Source organism: Oryctolagus cuniculus, chromosome 15, assembly GCF_964237555.1.
Source record: "Oryctolagus cuniculus chromosome 15, mOryCun1.1, whole genome shotgun sequence".
NCBI classification, from domain to species: domain Eukaryota; kingdom Metazoa; phylum Chordata; class Mammalia; order Lagomorpha; family Leporidae; genus Oryctolagus; species Oryctolagus cuniculus.
The window spans coordinates 43972380-43995543 of record NC_091446.1 but is presented as its reverse complement, the minus strand read 5'-3'; the positions used below and the strand labels follow the sequence as shown (position 1 = coordinate 43995543).

General features: G+C 42.8%; 1 protein-coding gene across 1 annotated transcript in view; it reads right to left on the bottom strand.

Moving 5' to 3' along the window:
* PRKG1 (protein kinase cGMP-dependent 1) overlaps nucleotides 1-17120 on the bottom strand; it is a 1363231-nt gene extending 1346111 nt beyond the window's left edge. The window contains 1 exon segment of the mRNA NM_001082042.2: nucleotides 16855-17120. Within this exon segment, the coding sequence (NP_001075511.1) occupies nucleotides 16855-17120 (266 nt within the window).
* Nucleotides 17121-23164: the final 6044 nt, after the last annotated feature.

The following is a 23164-nucleotide window of genomic DNA, read 5'->3' as shown; positions in this document are numbered from 1 at the left end:
AATAAATTGCAATAGCTGCAAGTCACACAGTGTGTGGTAATAGGTTATAGTAGCCCTAGGAAATTATGTATGTGGTCAGACTACTTACAGAACATACCTGCAAAGGAGGTTTGGCCAATTTCTTGATCCCAAATTTCCCAAGTCCATTAAGTCAGAATCACTGGAGATGGAGCCTAGGAATCCCTGTAACAAACCTCCAAGACATGACTACATGCGCTGCAGTTTGAGAACTGCTGGGTGTTTGGAGTGGTCTGAGGGTCTTTGCAATGCCCACTTTCCTCCATTTTCTGCCTATGCACCTCCTGTAGATTATCATGTGGTATGGGGTTAGAGTCCTACAGCCAAATACTCCCAGCTGATGCAGCAAGACTTTGGATAAGTCACTCTATGTGTTTGGATGAGGCTCCTCATGTGCACAGAGCATTCCCGCCCAGAGGCACCATGATGACAGCCTGGGATTGTTGAGAACAACAAATGAATTCATGCTGATAAAGCACCCTGCACAGAGCGAGCTCTTGACAATGCTGAATCAGCGTGTCTTACTCTCCCAATTCATCTCAATTATAGTTCTTTCTGAATCACATTTCTAACTTGGGAACAGATTTTATTTTGTGTCCAGGACACTGGTGTTGAGACTCCAAAGCAATGGTCGTCACTGACCGTTTGCTAGAACAGATCTTTTGCACATCATCAGTTACAGGACAACCTTCTAGCCACACCACCCCTGCCCCGCCCAAATTGACAGACCAGAAAGAAGCATTCAAAGAGGTTCGAGGAACATGACTAAGATATTACAAGCTTGAACACAAGCCTCTCTGATTCCACCGTCCTAACGCTTAGCTCTCACATTGTTCAGCTGTGTGTGTTTATGACCCAGAACACAAGAATGCTTCCTCTAGGCTTTCATTGGGAATGAGTTGATCTTACAAAGCACTGCAGGTTAATGGATCACTAGTTTACATTACTGTGTCTGATTGCACTTTATTTGTATAGCAAAAAAAAAAAAAAAAAAAAGTGGGGGTGGGGCAGGGACCGGTGGTAGGAGGAAGAAACCAAATTCCTGATTTAATCATTTGCTGCTGAATGGTCTTCGGAGAACCAGCAGCATCAGCAGAACCTGAGAGATCACTGCAAATGCAGGACTCTCAGGTCTGCCCCACACCTGCTCAGTCAGTGCTGCTCCTCCGCACGCGGAGGAGCCGCACCGGACCTGACGCTTGTTGTTCCCCTTTTACAAGTCTTTTCTATAGTAAAGTAAGAATAAGCAAACAGCGAACTCTCAAAGCAAGAATGAGTAGAGAGAAATGAGAAAGAACGAAGCAACGAACTTCCCCGCGAACTCTCCAACGCACTCTCCAACCAACCCCCACCACCATGCCGTCTCTCTCCTCCTATATAGTCCTCTCCACCAATCCGTGCTCCGCCTGTCCACGTGTCGAGCATGCCGTTCTCTTCTATTGAGAGGATGAATCGGCTCCTGCGGCTTCTAGTAGTCAAGATGAGTCAGCTGTGTAAAAGCTGGTTACTCCTTATCAGCGCCATATTATGGGAGGCGGGCTTCGCCTTCTGCAGGAGACGGATTCTGCCTCCCACAAGTCAGAGCCTGCATCCCCAAGTGGTTCACATGCAAAGAAGGGTTAAGAAACCTGAGTTTATCTAGTACAGAGAGCAGATAGCTTCAGAGGAGGTCCTAACACAGCTCAATAGATCCCTAGAGGTAACTTGCCATTCTTTCTTTCTAGAATTATATAGTTTCTCATAACATGGGTTGGGAGAGGGGGTGAGAAATATACAGAAAGAGAACAAAGATGACATCATGGGTGAAAAAGAGAGAAAGGAAAATAAGCCCTAATTATGGCCCATGTCAGAATACCATCTATGATTCAGGAAATGACTGAAAACAGGGTCACAGCCATGTCACTTAGCAGAATTAGATGCAAGTATGGAGCTAGAAATACGGGGAGAATATACGGGCCCATTTCAGGGTTAAAAGTTCCTGTCTCCTAGATGAATGAAGTCAGAATCAGTAGGTAATAACAATGAGAGCTAGCATTTATTGAATGACTACACTCTACAAGGCACTAAATTAAACGTGTGTGAGCTCATTTAATCCTGTCAACATCCTTGTGAGGTTTTTAATCATGGAAGAGGCTGATCATTTGGTATATTTTTTTCGAGACAGTGTCAGACTAGTAAGGAGAGAACACTGCTTTGGATCGCCAAAATAGTTCCTATGTCTTCCCACATATCAACTGATTGGCTGACAGATATCTTTATAGGATTGTACCTATGAAATGCATGAAATATGTTCCCTTTATATTAATCAAAATTTTTGAAAAATAGTGTTGAGAGAAATAAGGTCTAAAATTGCATTTTTCTCCATTAATAGGCCAGAATACAGTAATACCAGTCTTCCAATTGGAGCCAGGCACTGGGGATACAAAGGTATAAACTCGATGGGGACTCGCAGAGATGGGGACACACAGGAAAAGCATCCCTTCCCTTGCAGCTTTCAGGCTTGGAGACCCAAGTCTACTGCACTGTGAGAACAGCTACCGGCAGTCCCACCCCAGATCTCTATACTCTCAACGCTCCTGGATATGAAAATGCAAGCTTTCATGACTTGTGGGGGCTGAAAAATGAACATTGAGAGAAGGGGGAGGAGCTTCTGGGAAACAAACCAGCTAGGCTTCCAACGTGACCAGTGTCAGTAATCCCTGGACATGCAGATGTCCTAGCACTCTGAGCAGTTCTTCCAGGGCCTCCAGACTGTGTTTTTCCTGAGCCTGCCACAGTGGTCCCCTCAGGGTTCCTGCCTAATTACTATCCCTCACAGCAGTTAAAGCCAGGGCCTTCCAGAAACCCTTCTAAGAAACTCACGAGTCGGCTGAGATGCTAACCTGAGTAATGACACATTTTGCTCCTTGGCTCTGTCATGCCAGCTCATACATTATCCATTTGATACTTGATTGAAACATGGCAACAATACCTTACTTGATTGAAATATAGCAACAATACTTAACCTTCCCATCTCCAATTCCCCAAATGTCTATATGGGGCTGGTGTCTGGCACAGCATTAAGACATCTCTTGGGAGTCACATCAGACATCAGAGTGCCTGGATTTCAGTCCAGGCTCCACTCCCAATTCCAGCTTCCTGCTAATGTGCACCCTGGAAGACCCCAAGAGTTGGCTCCAGTATCTGGGTTTCTGAAACCCACATGGGAGACCAGAACTGAGTTCCAAATTCCTGGTTTTGGCCAGGCCTAGTACCAGCTGTTGCAGATACTTGGGGTGTGGACCAGCACCAGTGTCTCTCCTCTCTTTCCCCTCTTCCCTGCCTTTCAAACTTAAAAAAAATATGTATATATACACATAAATATATATATACATACATACATAAGATATATGTGCATATATAATATATAATGTATACATATAAATAAATACCTATTTCTTTTCTTTTTTTTAACTTTTATTTAATGAATATAAATTTCCAAAGTACAGCTTATGGATTACAATATAAATACATATTTCTTAAACAACTAGTTTTCCTCATTCATTCATTGCTTAGGTTGTTTAAGGTAGACTTAACATCTAATATACTTCAAGGAGCGCTAGAATTGGGGCTGGCGCTGTGGCATAGCGGGTAAAGCCACCATCTGCAGTGCTGGCATCCCATATGGGTGCCAGTTCAAGTCCTGGCTGCTCCACTTTCTATCCAGCTCTCTGTTATGGCCTGGGAAAATAGTAGAAGATGGCCCCAAGTCCATGGGCCCCTGCAACCTCATGGGAGACCTGGAAGAAGCTCCTGGCTCCTGGCTTCAGATTGGCCCAGCCATCTGGGGAGTGAACCAACAGATGCAAGATCTCTCTCTCTCACTCTCTCTCTCTCTGCAATTTAATCCTAGTTTTGTCATTCCATTGGTAAAGCATAACCTCTCTGAATCTCTAGATTTTTGTTTGATATATTACAGTTGTTTTTTAATCAGAGAGGATGAACAAGAAATCTTCTGAAATCCCTTCTAGGCATGAGGTTCTATAATGTGTTAATATGAGAGCTAATTTTTTTTCTGAAAACTTCTGAAATTTTTTAAACTTTCCATTGTTACACAATTGCCAGCACTTTTGTGTAGCACTTTATACTCACCTTTCATTATTCCATAAACAGATATGGAGTATGCCTTGTACATAAACCCCTGTGGGGAGAAAGTATCATTTTGTAGACACAGAAATGGAACTCAGAGAAGTAGTATGTCTAAAATTACACAGCCAGTCCTGGAAACAGGAGCCAGCAGTCAACATCAAGTGTGTAACTCCCACGCTCATTATTTTGATGATCACAACGCAATCTCAGGGTATCCACTATGGGACTGGGCTGACATCCCTGTGGCCACCCTCCCACCCACAAAAAAAGTATCATTTTTTTTACTACAATCTCATGATTATCTTTAATATGATTGAAGTCTGAGCCAAATCTATGTTTGCAAAGGCATCTTTCAGTAAATCCAGTCTAAGATCACTAGAAAAACAAACAAAAAAAAAAAAAAAAGGAAAGTTCTAATGGAGATAGCCATCCTATAAAAAGCAAGCCCTGTGGAGTGGTTTCAACACCATATATGTCCAAATCTTCCTACCAGCCTTTAAAAAAATACGTAGCTGAGAGACTTGGAATTTGTTATTTTCCCAAGTGGGAGCAAAGTTCCTCAGGATCCTTACAGTAACAAAAAATGTATTTTTATGAAAAGAAAAACAAAGCATTGTGATTTTTAAAGGGCTTTGTTATTTTATAAGAACAGTATATATAAACAATTTTATTCTTACTTTTGAAACTACATTGTTGGAATGCAAGTTTTATTTAACTTATAAAAAAATACAGAAATATCAAGCCACACATACCACACGGACTTTATAAGTTCAACAACAAGGAGGATATGTAGACACTGCTGCAGGGGCTGGAGCTGCAGCACAGCAGGTTAAGGCACCACTCGCCACACCAGCACCCCATATTGGAATGGTGATTTGAGTCCAGGCTACTCAGCCTCTGATCCAACTCCCCACTAATATGCTTGGAAAGGTGGTAGATGATGGCCCACCTACTTAGGCCCCTGACACCCATGTGAGAGACCAGGATGGTGCTCCTGTGTCCTGGCCCAGACCTGGCTGTTGTGGCCCTTAGGGAAGGGAACCACCAGATGAAAGATGGATCTCTCTCCCCCCTCCCCGACTACCCTGTCTGATTCTTCCCCTCCGCCATCACTCTGCTTTTCAAATAAATCTTTAAAAAGAAGCCTCCTTTCCTCCTCTCCTCTCAAATAAATGAACTCAAAAACAACAACAACAACAACAAAAAAGCTCACTCATATTTTTAATGTTTTGAATAAGGATGAAGCACACAAAAGAATCCCCCCCCCCATACACTGCCTGCCTTTTTTTCATGATTGCTCTAATATCAAGAAAACCAGAAAGTTCACATCCTATCTCATCTCTTGTGGACAGCCCTGGCAATGCCCTGGAGCCGGATGGTGAGGCTAGATAACCAGACAATTTCAAGGCAGGATGCTTTCAAGTCTGCTGCTATACTTCAGGAATTTGTCTTGCCTAGATAACAAACCAGAAAGATCAAAGAAAACAAAAGGTATTACTCCTTATCACTTGCTTTGCTATGTCTAATAGAGACTAGATTTTCTTTTTCTTTTCTTTTCTCTCTTTTTTTTTTTTTTTTTGGCCCTGCAGACACCAGAAAACATATACTACATCTTATCTACCCTGATGCTCTCTGGCAATCATTGACTATGTAAAACATTTTTTTTCTTAACTTAAGAAAAATTTACTGTCCCAAAGAGCATTTTTACACATGGACAGCTTCAAATAAATATATGAGAATTTCAAAAATACGTTTAATAAAGGTAATTTATAGTTAAACAGGGTATCAAAATGTGCACTGCTATAAATTTTCCCTTCTTGTTTATTCAAGTACAATCTAACCTAATATTTGAGCAAGGAGATCAAGTGAGAACATTAATTCAAAACTGGCCTTTTTGCCCGTAGTACAACTTCCTTTTGCCATTGACCCCTGGTTACTGGGACAGGCCAAAATAAGTCCATTTCTCCTCAGGGTTCAGTTGCAAAGGATGCCAACAGTGATTCTCAAGTCTGGGCCCCTGGGGCTTTTCATGACAGGGGTCACAGACGGAATGGAGCAGCCTGTTACAGGAAGGCTGAATGGCACTTTCCAAGGGAATATTGATTCAGAAACTTCCAGTCCATTAGATATGACTCACAACTCATTCCTCTGTGGCAGGCCTGACTAGACTAGCTTTATACCCTCACACTGTTGAGAGGCAGTTGATATTTAGGGCACCACATAAAACACTTTGTTTTTCTCTTGAAAATATTTAGATGTGTATACTCTCACATTAATGACATCATCCATTTTTAAATAAGGATCTCAGACTACAACAGGACATATTAAGATTTATTTAACTACATTCTAGCATCACAAATTTATCAAGGAGATCAAACAATCTGTCACAAGTTTCATCCAGTAGCTGATCTAATTTTTTAAGTAATTTTCTTTTAATTTTTTAAAATGTTTGTTTATTTTCTTTTCCTTTTTTTTAAAGTAGAGAGAGAGACAGAGATCTTCCATTGGGCTGGTTCACTCCCCAAATGTCAGCAACTGCTGGGGCTGGGCCAGGCCAAAGTCAAAGCCAGGAATTCCATCTGAGTGTCCCATGAGGGTGGCAAGGATTCAAGACTTGAGCCATCATCTGCTGCCACCAGGGTACACATTTTCAGGAAGCTGCATGGAAGTAGAGGAACCAGGACTAGAACCAGGCACTCTGCTATGAGACATGAGAGTCCCAAGCAGTGACTTAATCACCATGCCAAATACTTCTGTTAATATTTGGCGGTGGTGGGGAGTGAATGCGTGAAGCCATTCTTTTTATCATTCTCTCTCCATGTACTATTATTAATTTTCCATTCTTTCTCTTGGTCATCTCTCAGCCAACTCTGAGTCCAGAAGTTCCCTCAAAGGGAATTTCAGGAATTTCCCTCCAACTGTTCTCCATGTTCAAAGACCTCTTCATGTAAGCGTACTGTTTATTTCTTTCCATTAAGACAAACTCTGGGAAAGAACACTTCGGATTTTTAAACATTTTTCCCAAAATCACTACTAATGTGAAAGATATGAGGCCACGTGTATTTCATGTTGTGTTTTCCAAACATTTGTATCCTGGTGTCAAGAGAGGTATGTATTTGAGAATATATTTTAAAATTCAACTGAAGGCTGTTTCACACTTGCAAGAGTTTACATTGTTAAATATTGTACTCATGCTGCCATCTGGTGGTAGTTGTTAAAATTTCTCTTTTTCTCCTCAGGCTCTTTCCCACTCCACCTGCCATTTGTTTTGTTTTTCCTACTTCAGGAAGTAGATCTCCTCAAACCTAATGGACTCATTTTATTATGTGGGTGGGAAGATGACCTGCACTGTTCTCTAGAATGAAAAATGTATTTTTGCAAATTCCTCATCCTGCACGTAATATATGTTCTTTTTTCTTACATATTTCTGATTTACCCACAAAACCATTCTTTTTGTTTTTTTATTTTTGATATTTAAAAATTATATATATATGTGTATATATATATATATTTATGGGGTAGCATATGTGTTATGCCTTGAAACAACACAAACTTCATTGTTAGCATCTGGATTAATCTTGTTTCCTAAAAGGAAAAGGGATTTTGGATTAGGGGAAAATAAATCTGCTTTTCCCTTCTTTTTCCAAATTTAAGAAATAACCACCACAAAAGCATCATGTGTTTCTGGACTGTGGACTTCACAGCCTCTGGCACCTACTCTCAGGGACCAAGACGCCTGAGGAGGAGGAGGGAGGTGCACTGCAGACTTGGTCCCCAAAGTCAGGGCCCTGGTGACCCAGGCTGGCTGGACGTGGCCACCCCAGACTCCCTTTGCTATTTATGCTCTGCTCCATTCAGCTATGTGGTCTATTGTTGCCTGGCAAGGGGATTCAGAATTCTGGGCAGAAACCAAGTGTTTTTATGATGATTTCTTCATGTATCCCTTATAAAACTGATCATCAAAGCAACAATACATCTTATAAAAGCCCAAATTTCCCCCTACATCCATGCCTTTCCTCAGATTCCTGTGAAAACATTAACAGCCATGCAAGAAAGCATCCCAAGATGAATACCAAGAGAACTCAATTAACCAGAGCAAGAAAACAAGCCTGAAAACCATCCATCCATTTCTTGTTCAGAATGACTTTAAAGCAATCTTTCTCCAAACCTCTCCCATGTCCCATATCTATAATATGCACAATCAATTTTTGTGCTTCTTTCTTAAAAAATGTATGAACCTGGCTGGCGCCACGGCTCGCTAGGCTAATCCTCCGCCTGCAGTGCCGGCACCCAGGGTTCTAGTCCCAGTTGCTCCTCTTCCAGTCCAGCTCTCTGCTGTGGCCCGGAAAGGCAGTGGAGAATGGCCTAAGTGCTTGGGCCCTGCACCCGCATGGAAGACCAGGGGGGGTGCACCTGGCTCCTGGCTTTGGATTGGCACAGCACGCCGACTGTGGTGGCCATTTAGGGGGTGAACCAACGGAAAAGGAAGACCTTTCTCTCTGTCTGTCTCTCTCTCTGTCTAACCCTGCCTGCCCCCCCCCCCCCCGCAAATGTATGAACCTTTAAAGCTTAGACTTATCTAAGCAGTATAAGTACACATCTCGGGCTTGATGTGATCACTGCTATGTCTTCTTCCAACACTTACTACACCGTCTAACTATTTATCTAAAACAAATTCACTTGTACCACCTGGAAGCATCTCTGGTGCCACTAATGATATGAACATTGCACTGTGGGAAATGCTGCTCTGAAGGGATGACTCCAGCAACCTTTACTTTACCAATAAGCAGTCTCAAATGTCACAGAGTCAAGCTTCTGAATTCTTACAGCCGTAGTTCAGATCAGAGGCTCTCAAACATTTTTTCTGCAGTGACTCACAAGATGGATGATGTTCCCATGTGCAACACACTCTTGTGAAAAGACAAGACCGTCTGTGGATTGTGTGCAATTTCCTGCCATATATTTGTAATCCTCCCAGTCAAGAAATCCACTCAGAATGCAAGCAAAAGGCTCTCTCTAGGGAAATGCCTGTGAATGCACTCAGAACTAATGTTTGAGAAACAAATAATTCATGAATTTTGATTTTTAACCAATATTTACTCGTTTTAACTTTACAGCTCATCAAATATACTCCGATTGCATCCCGACACCACAGCTGAAAACTGCTGGAGTGGGACAGGATTTCAGACAACATTTCAGTGTGATCCTAGTCTCTGGGAGGAGACTGAGCTGAGTATGAGCTGGTTTTAATCTCTGGAAGGCTCAAGAGATGATGATGATGATGATGATGACGACAACGACTCGCTATGAATATATTCTAGATATATGCTGCTGTAACCCTTTTTTCCAAAAATTGGCATGTGGGAAAAGAAAAGTATGGGGAGCTGAGGGTTTTATTTGGTTGGAATTTTTATTGTAAACAGATCTGGTTTCTACCCATAGGTTTACAACCTAAGATATAAAAGAATTTTCTATTTTGAGAATTTTTAGGCCACGTAGCCATGGTCCATTGGTGAGTGCATAATACAGGAAATTAGCATTATGCACACTATGTGAGCATTAAGAGGTATCAAAGAAAAATACTACAATTTACCCGAAGACTTTAGATTTGCTATAGAAGATAACAGTATCATGGAGCTGAATGAACAGATGCACGAAAATTCAAAAATTCGTAAAAGGGGAAATAAACAAGTACTTTTAGGACCCTGGTAAGGTTTTGCAGTAGCATTTTTGTATCATTTTAAAGTCGGAGTCCTCAGATAAAGACACATCTGAGGATTTAAACCACACTTAGAGCACAAAAGTCTAAACTAGATCAAAAAGGAGGGACAGTCTGAATTAGCAACAAGTCTAACTGAGAGAGTAATGGAAGAACCACAGTTGCCCAATCTGTTTCCTAAGAGAAAAAGTCAAACTAAATCCGAGCAAGGTAATTACAGGTGGCATTTGACTGGACTTGCCCTTGATAAACACTCATATCAGCACACTCACATTATCATCTTTGCACACCAAAGTGCTATCAATGCATACATACACCTAACAAAATCCAACCAAATTAATGTCCTGGGTAAAAATCATAACTGCTTGAAACTAATTTCCAACAGTATGTAAAATCAAAATGCATTTTAAAAAAGGACTAAATGTGCAGCTTACACATTGTTTTGAAACTTTCTAGTCAGTCTAACTGTACTGATTATACTTTATCACCCTGTTTTAAAAGGTAGTATGGGTTTCTATTACGTTAACACATAAGAAATAACATGAAATTTTTTTTTAAAAAAGCAACATAGTATCTGTGACCCATCCATAATGTTTAATGAATACTACAAAACAGATAAATCATTTCTAAATCTATTAAGAACAACAGTAAATAAAATAGAAGATAGTTCTATTGCCATTCTTTATATAGTAAAACAAATCTACTTAAAATATGCACATTTTCTGGATATATAAACTTTGCACTGAGCAAATGTTTTAAAGCATTGCATTTGTCAGTATGAACAGCTAATTACTAACTGTTTTTACAACTTTAGGAAATTCTAATTATATAGTATGTGAAACATCTGAGAACATGAATGATTTTAGCATGTTAGAGTCCTGGTTTGAGCAAGAACTCTGCTTCAAGTTTGGTGTTACATGATTTTCACAAATGAAGGAGGTCCAGCAGGGGTTACTGATGTGAAGTCAGAAGACAGAAAACACAGGGCGGGACCCAGAGGAGAGATATGTGACACCAGCAGAAACAGGAACAAAGGAAAGAGGTAGAAAGGCAGGACACAGTGCTTCCCCAAAGAGTGACAAATACGATTCTAGTATCTTTATCTGGGAGACAGCACTGGGTTATGTGCCAAGCACAAGCATTTGACACACGGTCAGACACTGTGATCTATAATCACAGTCCCAGAAGGAAAACTCCTTTCTATAAGAAACTGACTTGGGCCAACCCAGAGAGGTTGCATAATAATAACTACTCTAAGAAGTATAGATTGTAAACAATAAAGTGGCAGTGTGGTACATGCGTGTGCATGTGCATATATACATACATGTGTTTATACAAACACCCAAATATACATCATCTATATTTTCTCTTCCCTTTAAAATGTCTTAACCTGTTCTTTTCTCTTTTGGGACCCAACAGCACAGTGCACCAACAAAGCTGGACTCCAGGTCAGTACTCCTTTCTGACAATTTCCAAACTTCTGAGCTTTCATTTTTGTGAAACAGGATATGCTATCCCTGGTTTATCTCAGAGCTCACAGTAACTTCCAAGAGCTACAAGAAAGCTAGATAACACAGGGTCCCGAACTCTGATAAGCAAATTCTCAATGGCAAATGAAAATAATTATTCATACCCTGAGCAACTACAAAATCACCTGCAAATCTTATCAAAAGAAAGAGTTTTAATGCACTCTCAGCATCTCCTACACAGAGCAGTGAGAGAGCCCTAGGAAACAGGCCTTTGGGCAGGAAAGAGGAAAGAGATATGACATCTTTTGTTTTTCACTTCTGTTGGGAACAGTTTCATGAGTGTCAAATTTCTAATGTATACATCATTACATGTAAACTGTCAACTCCTACATAAATGGATGATTCAAAAAGAACAAGAACTTAAAACTCGAGGAAAATGACAAACTATAAGATGTACTATGATCATATTTGGCAAAGTGTACATGATTACAGAAGCCAAACTAATAACAAAGCAAAGTATTTTAAATAACAAGTATACAGTGAAGACAGGTCAACAACATCAATTCACCGACTCTGGTGTGAATGCAAAATCAACAAACCAAAATCTTCTTTCTGGTCTTATTTCTGAGCTTTGTTAAATATCATTTCCAGGATGATTTGCTCTGTTTTCTCGTCCCTGAAACCAGGGTGTTTGACACCCTCTGTACAGCTTGGACTGAGAGTGTCTGTGAAGTGCATATGCTCAGAGCCCGTTCTTGTCAAATCATATGTGGCAAGATACAAGGATGTTTCCAGACCACACTGCCTAAATATCCTCTCCGTCTTCCTTAGACCATCCCCTTAAACTTTTGTTATAAATACCAGTCATCTGATTCAACTAAATGAATCTCCTCTCTCCAAAACTCCTGTTAGAGCAGTAGGAGGTTATTCAGAAAGACGCAACAGGTAAACACACATTACCAGTTAGTGATAAATTCATTACGATAGGAGGAATGGTAGGGATTAGCATGTGGGACCCGAAAGGCAAAAGGCAAAGGGATGTCCAAAGGAGGCATAGCCTTGCTAACTGCTGTATTCCCCATGCATACAACCTGACCACGAGTCAGAGAAATCGGGTGGAGAAGGAAGAAGATGAAGGGCTGGGAAGTGACTATCTCAACAGCAGAAATTCTAGCCTTGCATGGTGCAGCCAAGATACATGTGCCACATAAATGAGTTTGTTAGTCACTTGCTCATAACAGTTGAATACTGGCTCTAAGATAGTTAAGTCCTAGTTTCATTGAAGGCGAGTTCATTTCTTCCAGGTGGAAGGATTTCCCAGTTACTAAGATAGAACCAGTCCTATTCAGAGGTAATACACATAGCATGTAACAATTTGGACCTTAGGCTTTAAAACCTGTGAGATTTGGGTTTAAACTTATCTATTGTATTTCTTAGCCATGAGACTCTATGCAAGTAATTTAATTTCTTTGAGCATCAGATTCCTTACCTGAAAAAAAAAAAAAAAAAAAAAACAGGGAATTTTGACAGTGGACAATGAGACATTTCGGAAATCAGGTTAGAGTGGTGAGAAGATTATCTTATCTTTACTATTGCTATCATTGTAAATTTAAAGCATTGCATATTTTTAATTCAGCTGGAATATACTAGTTCATTGAAGTTGCTTATATCAAAATTAGGCCAATCCCTTGATTTGGCGTGTAGGTCAATCGAGACTTGAGCTGATCAGAGATGTAGAAAGCAACGAGTTTTCTGGGGCATCCATGGTATCCATGTAGCAGTGGAAGAAAGTTCAAGTTCGAAATGACAAAACTTACATCATCAAGAATCAAAGGATTCATGACAAGAATAGCTCAACTGTCTTCAGAATACAGTCTGCTGTAATTCCTGGAACAAATTCATATCGATTCTATCTCTTGCATAAGCTAATTTAAAAAATCATAAAGTCCCTTGAGCATACCCCAGCTAACTACACAGTCAAAATAAGGAATTTAGGTATATGCAAAAAATTAAGGAAAATAACCAAGGATAAATTCTTGGTGTGTAAAACGTGTACAAAGGGAATCAAGAGTTTGTGAAATATTTGGAGTTCTTCGGCAGAAAGAATTTTAAATATAAATTAAAATATCATCACAGTCATCCAAACAGCCTGCACTTTTCAATGATAATCACTTGATCCTACTGGGCATTTCTTAAGGGGTCTGAAAATGAGTAACGCAATAAGTTGGATGTTTTCTTTTTAAACATGATCATCATATTGTACACTTGATACTTATGCTGAGAGCTCAGATCTTCCTTTTCCCTAGTATAATTTTCATCTAAGCATTCCTTAGATACTTAGATCATTCTAAATGGAGATTGTGTATTATACCCTCTGTGGACACATGGAAATCTGGCTAATTGGACTGACTTGATTACAATAGTCAGTGAAATCTCCCATTTCCTTCCACTACAATAAATGCTTAAGATATTTTTGTCACCTATTATGTAAATGTTTTAGATTGCATTCATTTTCTACAGCCATGTTTGTAACCAAAGTGTTTTTTTATTCATTCTTTCCACCAAGTAAAATTTCTATATTTGCAACTACATTTCTTTACTTAATAATATAAAAACAATGTATCCTAATAAAGTGCAAAATGAACCTGTAACACGAATAGCTTTTTCTCAAACGCTAAAGCAACTGCAATTGCAAGTTAGCTTAGCAATGAAGTAGGCTCTTTTAGTCCCAGCATGTCCATCAGACAGCAGGGCTTTGAACAAAGGACATCTGAGGTGGTGGAGTATCTACTCCCCAAATCCAAATACTCAAAAGTCAAAAAATACACTATAAATTAAAAACCATCTTGTTTGCTGCTAAGTATTGTATTCAGAAATACTTTTACAAATTACATTTTTCTTGGCCAAAACAGTGCGTCTCACCAACGATAATCCCATCCCGCCTCTTTTAAATGCCAGGATGAGAGTACCTAATTCCAAGGGTTACCATCCCCATAGATTATACCTGTCAAAATTCTTGAAAGGCTGATGACTCAGCTGGCCAGAAATAAACTCCACACTTCCATGTGAAAGTATGAAACTAAGAACTGAGTGGGAAAAAGTTTGCCCTCAGTCCCAGCGTAAATCAGGGTGAAGAGGAAGAAAAAGCGCTCACTTCTTGCTCCAGACAGAAGCATGCATTCGCTCTGACTCCACTCCGTGATGCATGCGCCTATCCCTAATGCTGGGAGGGGGTGAGGGAGAGGGATAGGAAAATGAGGATGCGTACAAAGGAAACACCAGCTATTTCCTGCCAGCACACTCAAAAACTCTTCTCATTCGTAGAGATCGCCAGCCCATTAAAAAAAAAAAAAATGTGCAACTTGGAGAGCAGTCCCTGAATGAGAGTGGACTCTGGGAAGGAGGGTTTTTCTCCCGTTCTCGCCATACCCTGGTGAAATTTCTCCGCTGCACAACGGTGCAGTTACTCTTGGAGGGGCGCCGCCCAGACAGAAATCTGAAATTTCAAAAATGCGATAAAGCCCGAGCCCGGCAGCCCTGGGAGGCAGCAGCTGCCGGGTGACCGCTGATGAAGCGGCTTCTTAAGGAGGTGGGCAGATTGATTCCAGCTGCTGAGCGCCAGGCAGGCAGGCAGGGCAGCGGCCGCGGAATGCGCAGCCCGGCTGCGAGGAGGCGGCGGCAGCTTCCCGAGCAAGGGCAAGGCCAAATAGTAGCTCTGTTTGCAGTCCTGGCCTGCGAGCAGGAAGGAGCATGCCGCTGTTCCCTCTAACTAGGACTTGCAGGCAGCTTGAGCCAAAAGACCACTTAGGCACCGTGGATGTGTCTCTCGGGCAGTCTGCAAGCTGTCCCCAGAGCCGGCGGTCCAGAAGGACCCACACTTCCTAAGGCGAGCCCTCGCTTCCCGATTCCTGGGGTTCTCCCCCTACCCAGTCCCCTTCTGGTAGTGCTTACCCCCTGCCCAACCTCCTTTGCCCAGCCCCAGCCCCCACCGTAATCCAGACGGGAGAGGGAGGCCGGGAGCGGACCAGGAGGAGGACTGGGGCACTCCGAGAGCCTGGAACCCATCTGGATGGGGACAGGCGAATGGACACGCTCTTGAGAAGAGCTGGCCTCAAAATAAGACAACTAGAGGGGGATGGGGAGAGTTTAGGGGTCCCCTGAGGGCCCCAAACTCAAGACTCCGATGAGCTAAGAAGAGGGAGAAGGGGTCGGAGGTGGGCGGGCACGAAGGCATGCCTAATGGCATACTCAATATCCTGAGCAATGCACTTTGGGCCGCGCACTTCCAGAGACTAAAAGCCAGTAATGGGCTTTGGAGCCTGCACTTCCTCTCCTAATGTCCAGAGGCGCTTTAATGCTGCAGCCAATCGATCAGCCCTCTCCGCTGAAGGCGGCGAGGGCAGTGCAAAAGCTTCCTCCTTGTGGCCAAGCTCGGCCCAGCCTCCTCCACACACCCCCAGAGCGGGCGACACACAACTCTGAACTGGAAAAGGATTTCGCTCGTAAAGTGCCCCGGGGAAGCGGAAAGCAAGGAGCCAGGAGGCGCCCGGAGGAATGGCCCGCCCTCCCTCTTCATCCCAACTTCTCCCCGAGGTGGGCGTCGGGGCAGGCGGGGGAAGACAAACAGGAGGGCGCCTCAACCACCTTGGCAGGGAGCTGAGCAGTAGCTTCAAACTTGCTTCAGGTGCAAGGTCACTGAGCCGTCCCCACGCCCAGGGCAGCCCAAGGTGTGGCGGTTCTGGAAGGGACACACGGGGAGCAGAGGAACATTGTGAAGGTGGGGTTTCTTTGCGATTTCTTGCTGACATCACAGCTGCCTTGAAAGTGACCCTGTGAATAAACCTCTCCCCTCCCCCGCCCCGTACTCCAGGCTGGAACCTCGTAGTAGAGACAAGCCCCAGTCCCGCCTCCGCCTGCTCCCGCCCCGCCACCCCCAGCCCCCCAGCTCCAACCCAGCGGAGCTGAGGCTCTGGGCAAGTTCAGTCCCCAAGTTGAACCCAACCCCGTCCAGCCGCCAGCCGCCCTTCCCCGGCAGGCTGGGGTGGCCCGACTGAGCAAGCCTCGCGGCCTGGGTCCCGGGGTCGCCTCTGGGAAGTTCTCCAGGCCCGAGGATGGGCAGGGTTTGGGCCCCGCGTGGGCGCCCCCCACTGGGGCGCGCGCAGAAAAGCCGGCGAGACGGGCGACGGCAGCGGAGTGCGGAGCGGCCAAGTTAGCGGGCGCGAGCAAACTTTCCACGGCCTTTCTCCCCACCCCCACGGCACAGGGGCGCGTCTCCCCGAGGAGCTAGCCTTTCCCAGCCGGACAGAGACCAGCACAGCACGTGATGGACAGAAATAAAAATAAACACTTCCCATTCCCGAGCTGCCCGGCCACCCCCACTCGGCGCGCTGCCGCCGCGAGCTGTGGGCGCCCTACGCTGGGGCAGCCCCCGCCGCTGCAGCCCGGAGTCCCTGACGGGTGCCTGGACAGCCCCCGGCGGTGGCCTCTGCTCTGCCCCGGCGGCCGCGCCCGGGCTCCTACCTTTCAGACTTGGTGAACTTCCGGAACGCCTGTCGCAGGTCGTGGAAGGACCTGTACGTCTGAGGTTCGGCCGAGATGCCCTGCGCCCGGGTGGTCCGGGGGCCGATGTGGGTCGAGGGCACGGGCAGCACCGACTGGCATTTGTGGAGCTTCCTCTTCAGCTCCTGGATTTCCTCCTCCTTCTCTGACAGCCGCTTCTCCAGCTCTTTGATCCGCTCCTCCTTGAGCATAAGAATCTTGGCAAAGTCTTCCTCCAGCTCGCTCATTTTTGCCCTGAGCCCCTCGGCGAAACTTTTCCTCAGGCGAGCGGGCGGGCGGGCGACGGCGGCGGCGGCGGCCGGGACGAGGGCCGGGCGAGGCGAGCGCGCGGGGAGTGAGCAGACGGGGCGCGGAGGACCCGAGCGCGGCGGAGCGCTGCCCTACGGCGCCGAGCGGCTCTCTCGGATCGCTCCAGCTGAATGGACTGGAAGCGCCCACCGAGGGGAGGATGAGAAGTCTGAAAGCGATGGGGAGGAGAGGCAGAGTGCTAATCCCCAGCCTCTCTGGGGGATAGGTGATTATCTTTCATTGAGAAACCAATTAGAGCTGCCCTTCCTCCCCTGAGACCCCCTCCCCCCCGTCCCCTTCCCAATCACTCCGTGAGAACTGGCGCGCGCGCCACCCCACCGGGAGCCGAGTTCCTAAGCCGAGGGCAGGATCAGAGAACCCGGTGTCACTCCATCACACAGAATCCCTCTTCCACGCTATATGGTACCAAAGGAGGGGCTGGGGTGGGGGTGGGGTGGGGGGGAGCTTTAGGACACTTGATCCTTGAAATAGCAACAATCACCATGTGATCCGGAGGATGACGCAGCGCTTGTAACTGGATCCTAAAGTGTGTGTGTGTGTGTGTGTGTGTGGTTTCGTAAATATTAAACTGCCTTCAGACAATAACCTGCATAAATTCATCTGTGTTTTGTTGTCGCTTTTTACTTCTTTCCTGCTCTGGATGCATGCGAGGATTCCGACTCGGCAGGTGTATGTGTGTGTGTGTGTGTGTGTGTGTGTTACTGTGAAGTCCTGTGACTGTGACCCTATTGGCATAAGAATGACAGGGCCCTAGCAGTTCCAGGTATTTGCAGCCTAAAACTTTACTGGAAATAGTGAACTGTAATTGTTGAAGGCGAAGTTCGATGAAGCTAATAATAAGTGGCGAGCCAAGAGTTTACGGAAAAGAGAAGGCCCTGACCGTGAAGCTCCTTAGTCTAGACTTTAGTCCATCTGCTACAGTTGTATTTTGTACGCAGAGCCACGGAGTTGTATCACACCAACGTCCTCCATGTTTCTCAAGTGGTTGCTGCCGGCACCAAACTGCTGGGTCACGGTACCCGCTCCCATTTCAGGAGAAACTGCCACGGTGCCATCTGCGCTTCGGCTTTGCCTGGGCATCACCGCTACTCTAACCGACCGACGGATTCTACGCACCTGAGCCTGAGCACTTGCGAGTGCCTTTACTTTTTAAGTATGTACTGAATACGTCCTGGAGGTCATTTGTCATAACATACATCACTGTTTAGATTTATTGGGGGTGCGTGGAGGGGGCATTTCTTGAGGTCATGATCTATATATCAGTAAATCTGTTTTTATTAACAAAAAATAGATTCAAAGGAGATATCAAAGAACTTTCTGGAATAGTAATTTCCCTTAAAAAGAACAAAATAAAATCAATGGGATAATTACTGACAACTTAACAGAAAATAAAAGTCGCTCTGCCTTTTCTCAAACAACTAAGTAGAGGAAAAACACACATATGCATGTTTTGGTTTATAGATAAGCCCTAAAACATATCTACTCTGGAGATTTCTTGATTATTTACTGTTAGTTCTATTCATCTGATTATTTTAAATCAAAAATATTTTAAGCCACATCTGAATTTCTTAGTTGCACTGTGGTCTCTTCTACTCACATTGGCAAACAGGTTCTCTGCGTTATTAGCTACTGTTCTGCTGTGTATGAACAATTTCATCTATTGTACTCTTTTTTGAAACATTCAAAATAATTGACACTTAAAAATAATGCATTAGAAAAAAAGCTTTGTTCACATTTTAAAAATCTAGGCAGAGCTTCAACTGTATTTGTGGAAGAAATAAAAATAGTTTTTAAATGACTCATAAAAAGCTTTACCCCAAGTTTTATACTATCTTAAATATTGTTCAAATGTTTTGCCTGATTGCTTAAAAAGGACATTTAAACTAAGATTTCACATACACAGTCCACCTCAGTACTCTATATTGGTCCTTATTTTCCAAAATGAAACATATTTTTGAATGTCAGTTTTAATGTAAATAATTTTGATAACCAGTGACATTAAATGTTGCCCATTGGCTTAAGAAATATTTAATTCAGAGCACCCAAAATCTTGAGAAAAGATAGGCTGATATAATAATAAACATTGAAATGCTTAAAATCCTAGTACATTAGAGATAACAGGAATTTTAAAGATGATCTAAGTCAAACACCTCGTAACCCAGGAAAATGAGATCTTGAGAGGGAAAGTCCAAGATAAGCCAGAGGCAGACGCCAAGTACCCAGCAAGGGTGCCTTCCCTGCCACACCTGCCTAGCCAAAGCCCGACAATCTAGAAATTCTAGCATTTTAAAGACCCAGTGCTCCAGGATGGTCACGATGTTACCCTTGTTGCTTACTTCCAAATCTGTGTCAGTGAGACTGACAAGGAGCAAGTATTAATGAAACCTTAGATTTTTTTTTTTCTTAAAGGAGAAGGTCGCCATCTAGTGCTCCAAGACAACTTTGCTAAATAAAAAAATTACAGTCAATTGAAGTTATGTCTTTAAATGCCTGTACTAGTGTTTTATGTTGCATATCTGAGCGTAATAAAGAAAATAAACAGTTTTTCAAATGTGGTATCCTTTAGCCACTTGATAACAGTGAAAATGGTCCACTCCCCCACAATGACTCTGTAAGGCAGGTGCTAGAACTCATTTCCATTTTGGATTTTCACTCACATTAGGTGAATGGCCTATGGTCACACTGGCTAGATTTGACCCAGGCATCTTACTCCTCATGTCATCTTGCTTCCTTTGGAAATGCATTAAAACTCTTACTTCCCTATGAGCATAGGTCAAGTGAAACTCAACTGTCTTTGTTAATAGCAGCACACTAAGTTACAATCTCATCTAATCCCAAATGTGTTCTTAAGCTTCTTGCTTCCAACAGTCTATTTGTCAAAATCATTTTCCTTGTGCTACTTTGGGATATGCTATACATTTCATACATAATTCCAAGTGAGTTTTAAATGCTGTAAATGTGCATCGCCTCCCTTTCCTCTCAGTAGCTCTAAGGGGATTCCTGTCCTTTATTCTAGGTCAGTATCACAGAAGGCAATGGTAGGACAATGTCTGTTATCAATTAAAAACAATGATAAAACAGAGTAAAAGTCAATATATTTTTATCATCTTATTTGCTTGAATGTATATACCATACTGGTGATAAAATACTTATAGTCCTCCTCTAAAAGCCATTATATTGGTCTAACTTCAAACCATTTGCTATGTTTACTGTTGAGAAGGTGGATGACTCCCAATGGCCCCACTCTTTGGAATAACATTGACCTTGGTGCAGAGTCTACGGATCCAGAGCCAAGAAAATGGTCACATACAGATTGTGTGAGCAAGGGGGTGCAGAAAAGAAGTTTGGGAAAATGAAATTACAGACAAGCCTTGGAGGTTTTGGAACATGTGGTGGTCAATAAAATCCAAAACATCTTTCTATCTTCAATATCTGGGTATCCAGACACTTATCTTGTTGCAAAACAGTACCTGTGAAAAACCACATTCAATTCATTTCCTACCAAGGCACAAAACTGGTGAACTAAAAAAAGTACTGGACTTAGAACCAAAAGACCTATATTTGTGTCTTAGTTTTGTCACTTTGTAAATTCGGTGAATCCCTTAACTTTTACGTTCCTCATTTTTAAAATGAGAAATTACCTAAAGTCCATTATACCTTTCTGCCTTCCACAATTCTACAAAATTCAGTCTTTTCTGTAACATGTTTCAAATTGTCAATCTTTTCTTACAGACAATATCCACCAAATAACCTTAGCTGAGTATAAAATTGAAAGAAGAAAGACTGAAAATGTAACAGATTACAGAGCACTTTTTGATTAATAGACATTTGGAGTATTTTCATTCAGTTCAGCATTATACATGATGTGGTTTCAACATTGTCTTCTAAACCAGCCATGATCTGGATAAAGTGTGGTCACACTTTAGGAAAGATAAAAGGTTAAGTCTAGAAGCACCCCCAGACTATCATTAACTACCAGGCAGAACCTGAAAATAACAAATGAAGTGTTGTTTTGATTAAACAGAATTCAAATTAGTTATCTTCCATTTATTGAATTTAGGTAAAGAATTATAATAGTTTTGTTTTATAGAGTCCAAACAGAAAAACACATGAAATGCTTATTACAAGCTGGTCCTATTGATATAAATTGAATTCTTTCTCCTGCTGTATGCAACAGGAAGCACACTGCCTTTTATAACTTTTGGTGATATCTAACAGGTTTGGAAAATATAATTCTTCCTAGAACTTCTGAAAAATAAAACTGAAATAAGAAATGGTGATACTTATATCAAAGAAATCAAATTCTGCAGTATATTAAGAACCTTGGACGCAATGTGACTTGAGGCTGAAAATTTCATCTCCCTGATTCCCAGTTACCCCACTATAAAGTGGGAGACATAGATACTAAATTCTTCTGCAGCTAGACCCTTATTCAAGACACAAAGACTGGGGTTGGCATTGTGACACAATAGGTTATGTCACTGCATGCAATTCTAGCATCCCATATGGTGCTAGTTGGAGCGCTGACTACTCCACTCCTGATCCACCTCCCTGTTAATGTGCCTGGGAAAACCTGCATTCATATCAGAGACCTGGATGGAGATCTTGCCTCCTGGCTTCAGCCTGTCCCTGCTCCAACCATTGTGGCCATTTGGGCAGTGAAACAGCAGATGGACAATGTGTGTGTGTGTGTGTGTGTGTGTGTGACTCTCTGTCTCTGTCCTTTAAATAAAATAAAATCTTTTTTTAAAAAAAAAAAAGACAATCAAGATAAAGTCAAAATGTCCGTTTTTATTTTAATGTAACTCTCCAGGAATAGGTATATACAAAATGATAGTGTGACTCTTGGTTTGATTTCTAGTGGGAGGATAGCTCAGCCTGGGGAGAGGGTAGGACACGGGCCCAAGCTTCATGGTGACAGTAGTTACGTTCAATGTGCTTAAGATTCCCTCTTCCCTGCTGTGCACGCACCTTCTCCCATTTGTGTGTCAAACACTATGCAATGTGTTGCTGTGCAGGGACTGTGCAGATGTAATTAACATCCCACATCATTTAAGCATATGGGTGGGCTGGACCTAATCATCTGATATCTTAAACAGGATTGGGCTCTACCTGAGATAGGAATTTAAAATGTGATTGGTATTGGCTCTAGGAAGCTCCTCTGTTGCTGGTTTTTTGGGACATGGGAAGGAATACAAGTGGATTCTAACAGCAGAGCAACCACTGGCTGACAGCCAGCAAGGAAATGAGAACCTCAATCCTGCAATGACAAGGAACTGAGTTCTGGTACAAGCACATGAGCTGGAAAGAGGACCTTGTGATCCAGATGAAAACACAACATGGCTGACACCTGAATTTTTACCTTACAAGACCCTGAGCAAAGAACTCAACCATGCTCTCCCTGATTTCTTGCTTCCAAAAGTGTGGACCCAACCATGCTATCCCTGACTTCTTGCTTCCAAAAGTGTGGAATAATAAGCAGGTGTTGTTTTAAACTGTAAGTTTATGGCAATTTATTAGGAAATAAGATAAAACTAATAAAATACTTAACTACCATTCAAAAAGTATCCATTAAAAATGCCAGAAATTGGGACAGGCATTTGTCCTAGTGGTTAAGATACTGGTTCCATCCCATATTAGAACGTTTGGATTTGAGTTCCAAATTCAGCTTCTGACACTAGCTTCCTGCTAACGTAGGCTCTGGGAGGTGGCACTGATGACGTAAGTGATAGGGTTCAGGCACCGTAGATCTGGATGGAATTCCCAACTCCTGACTTTGGGCCACACTAAGCCACTACATACATTTGAGGGTGAACCAGCACATGGGAGCATGCACTGTCTCCCTGTCCCTGCTTCTCAAATAAATTTTTTTTTTAAATATTGGGGACAGACACTGTGGAACAGCAGATAAAGCTGCCTTCTGTGGCACCAGCATCCTAGACAGGCACTGGTTCTCTTCCAA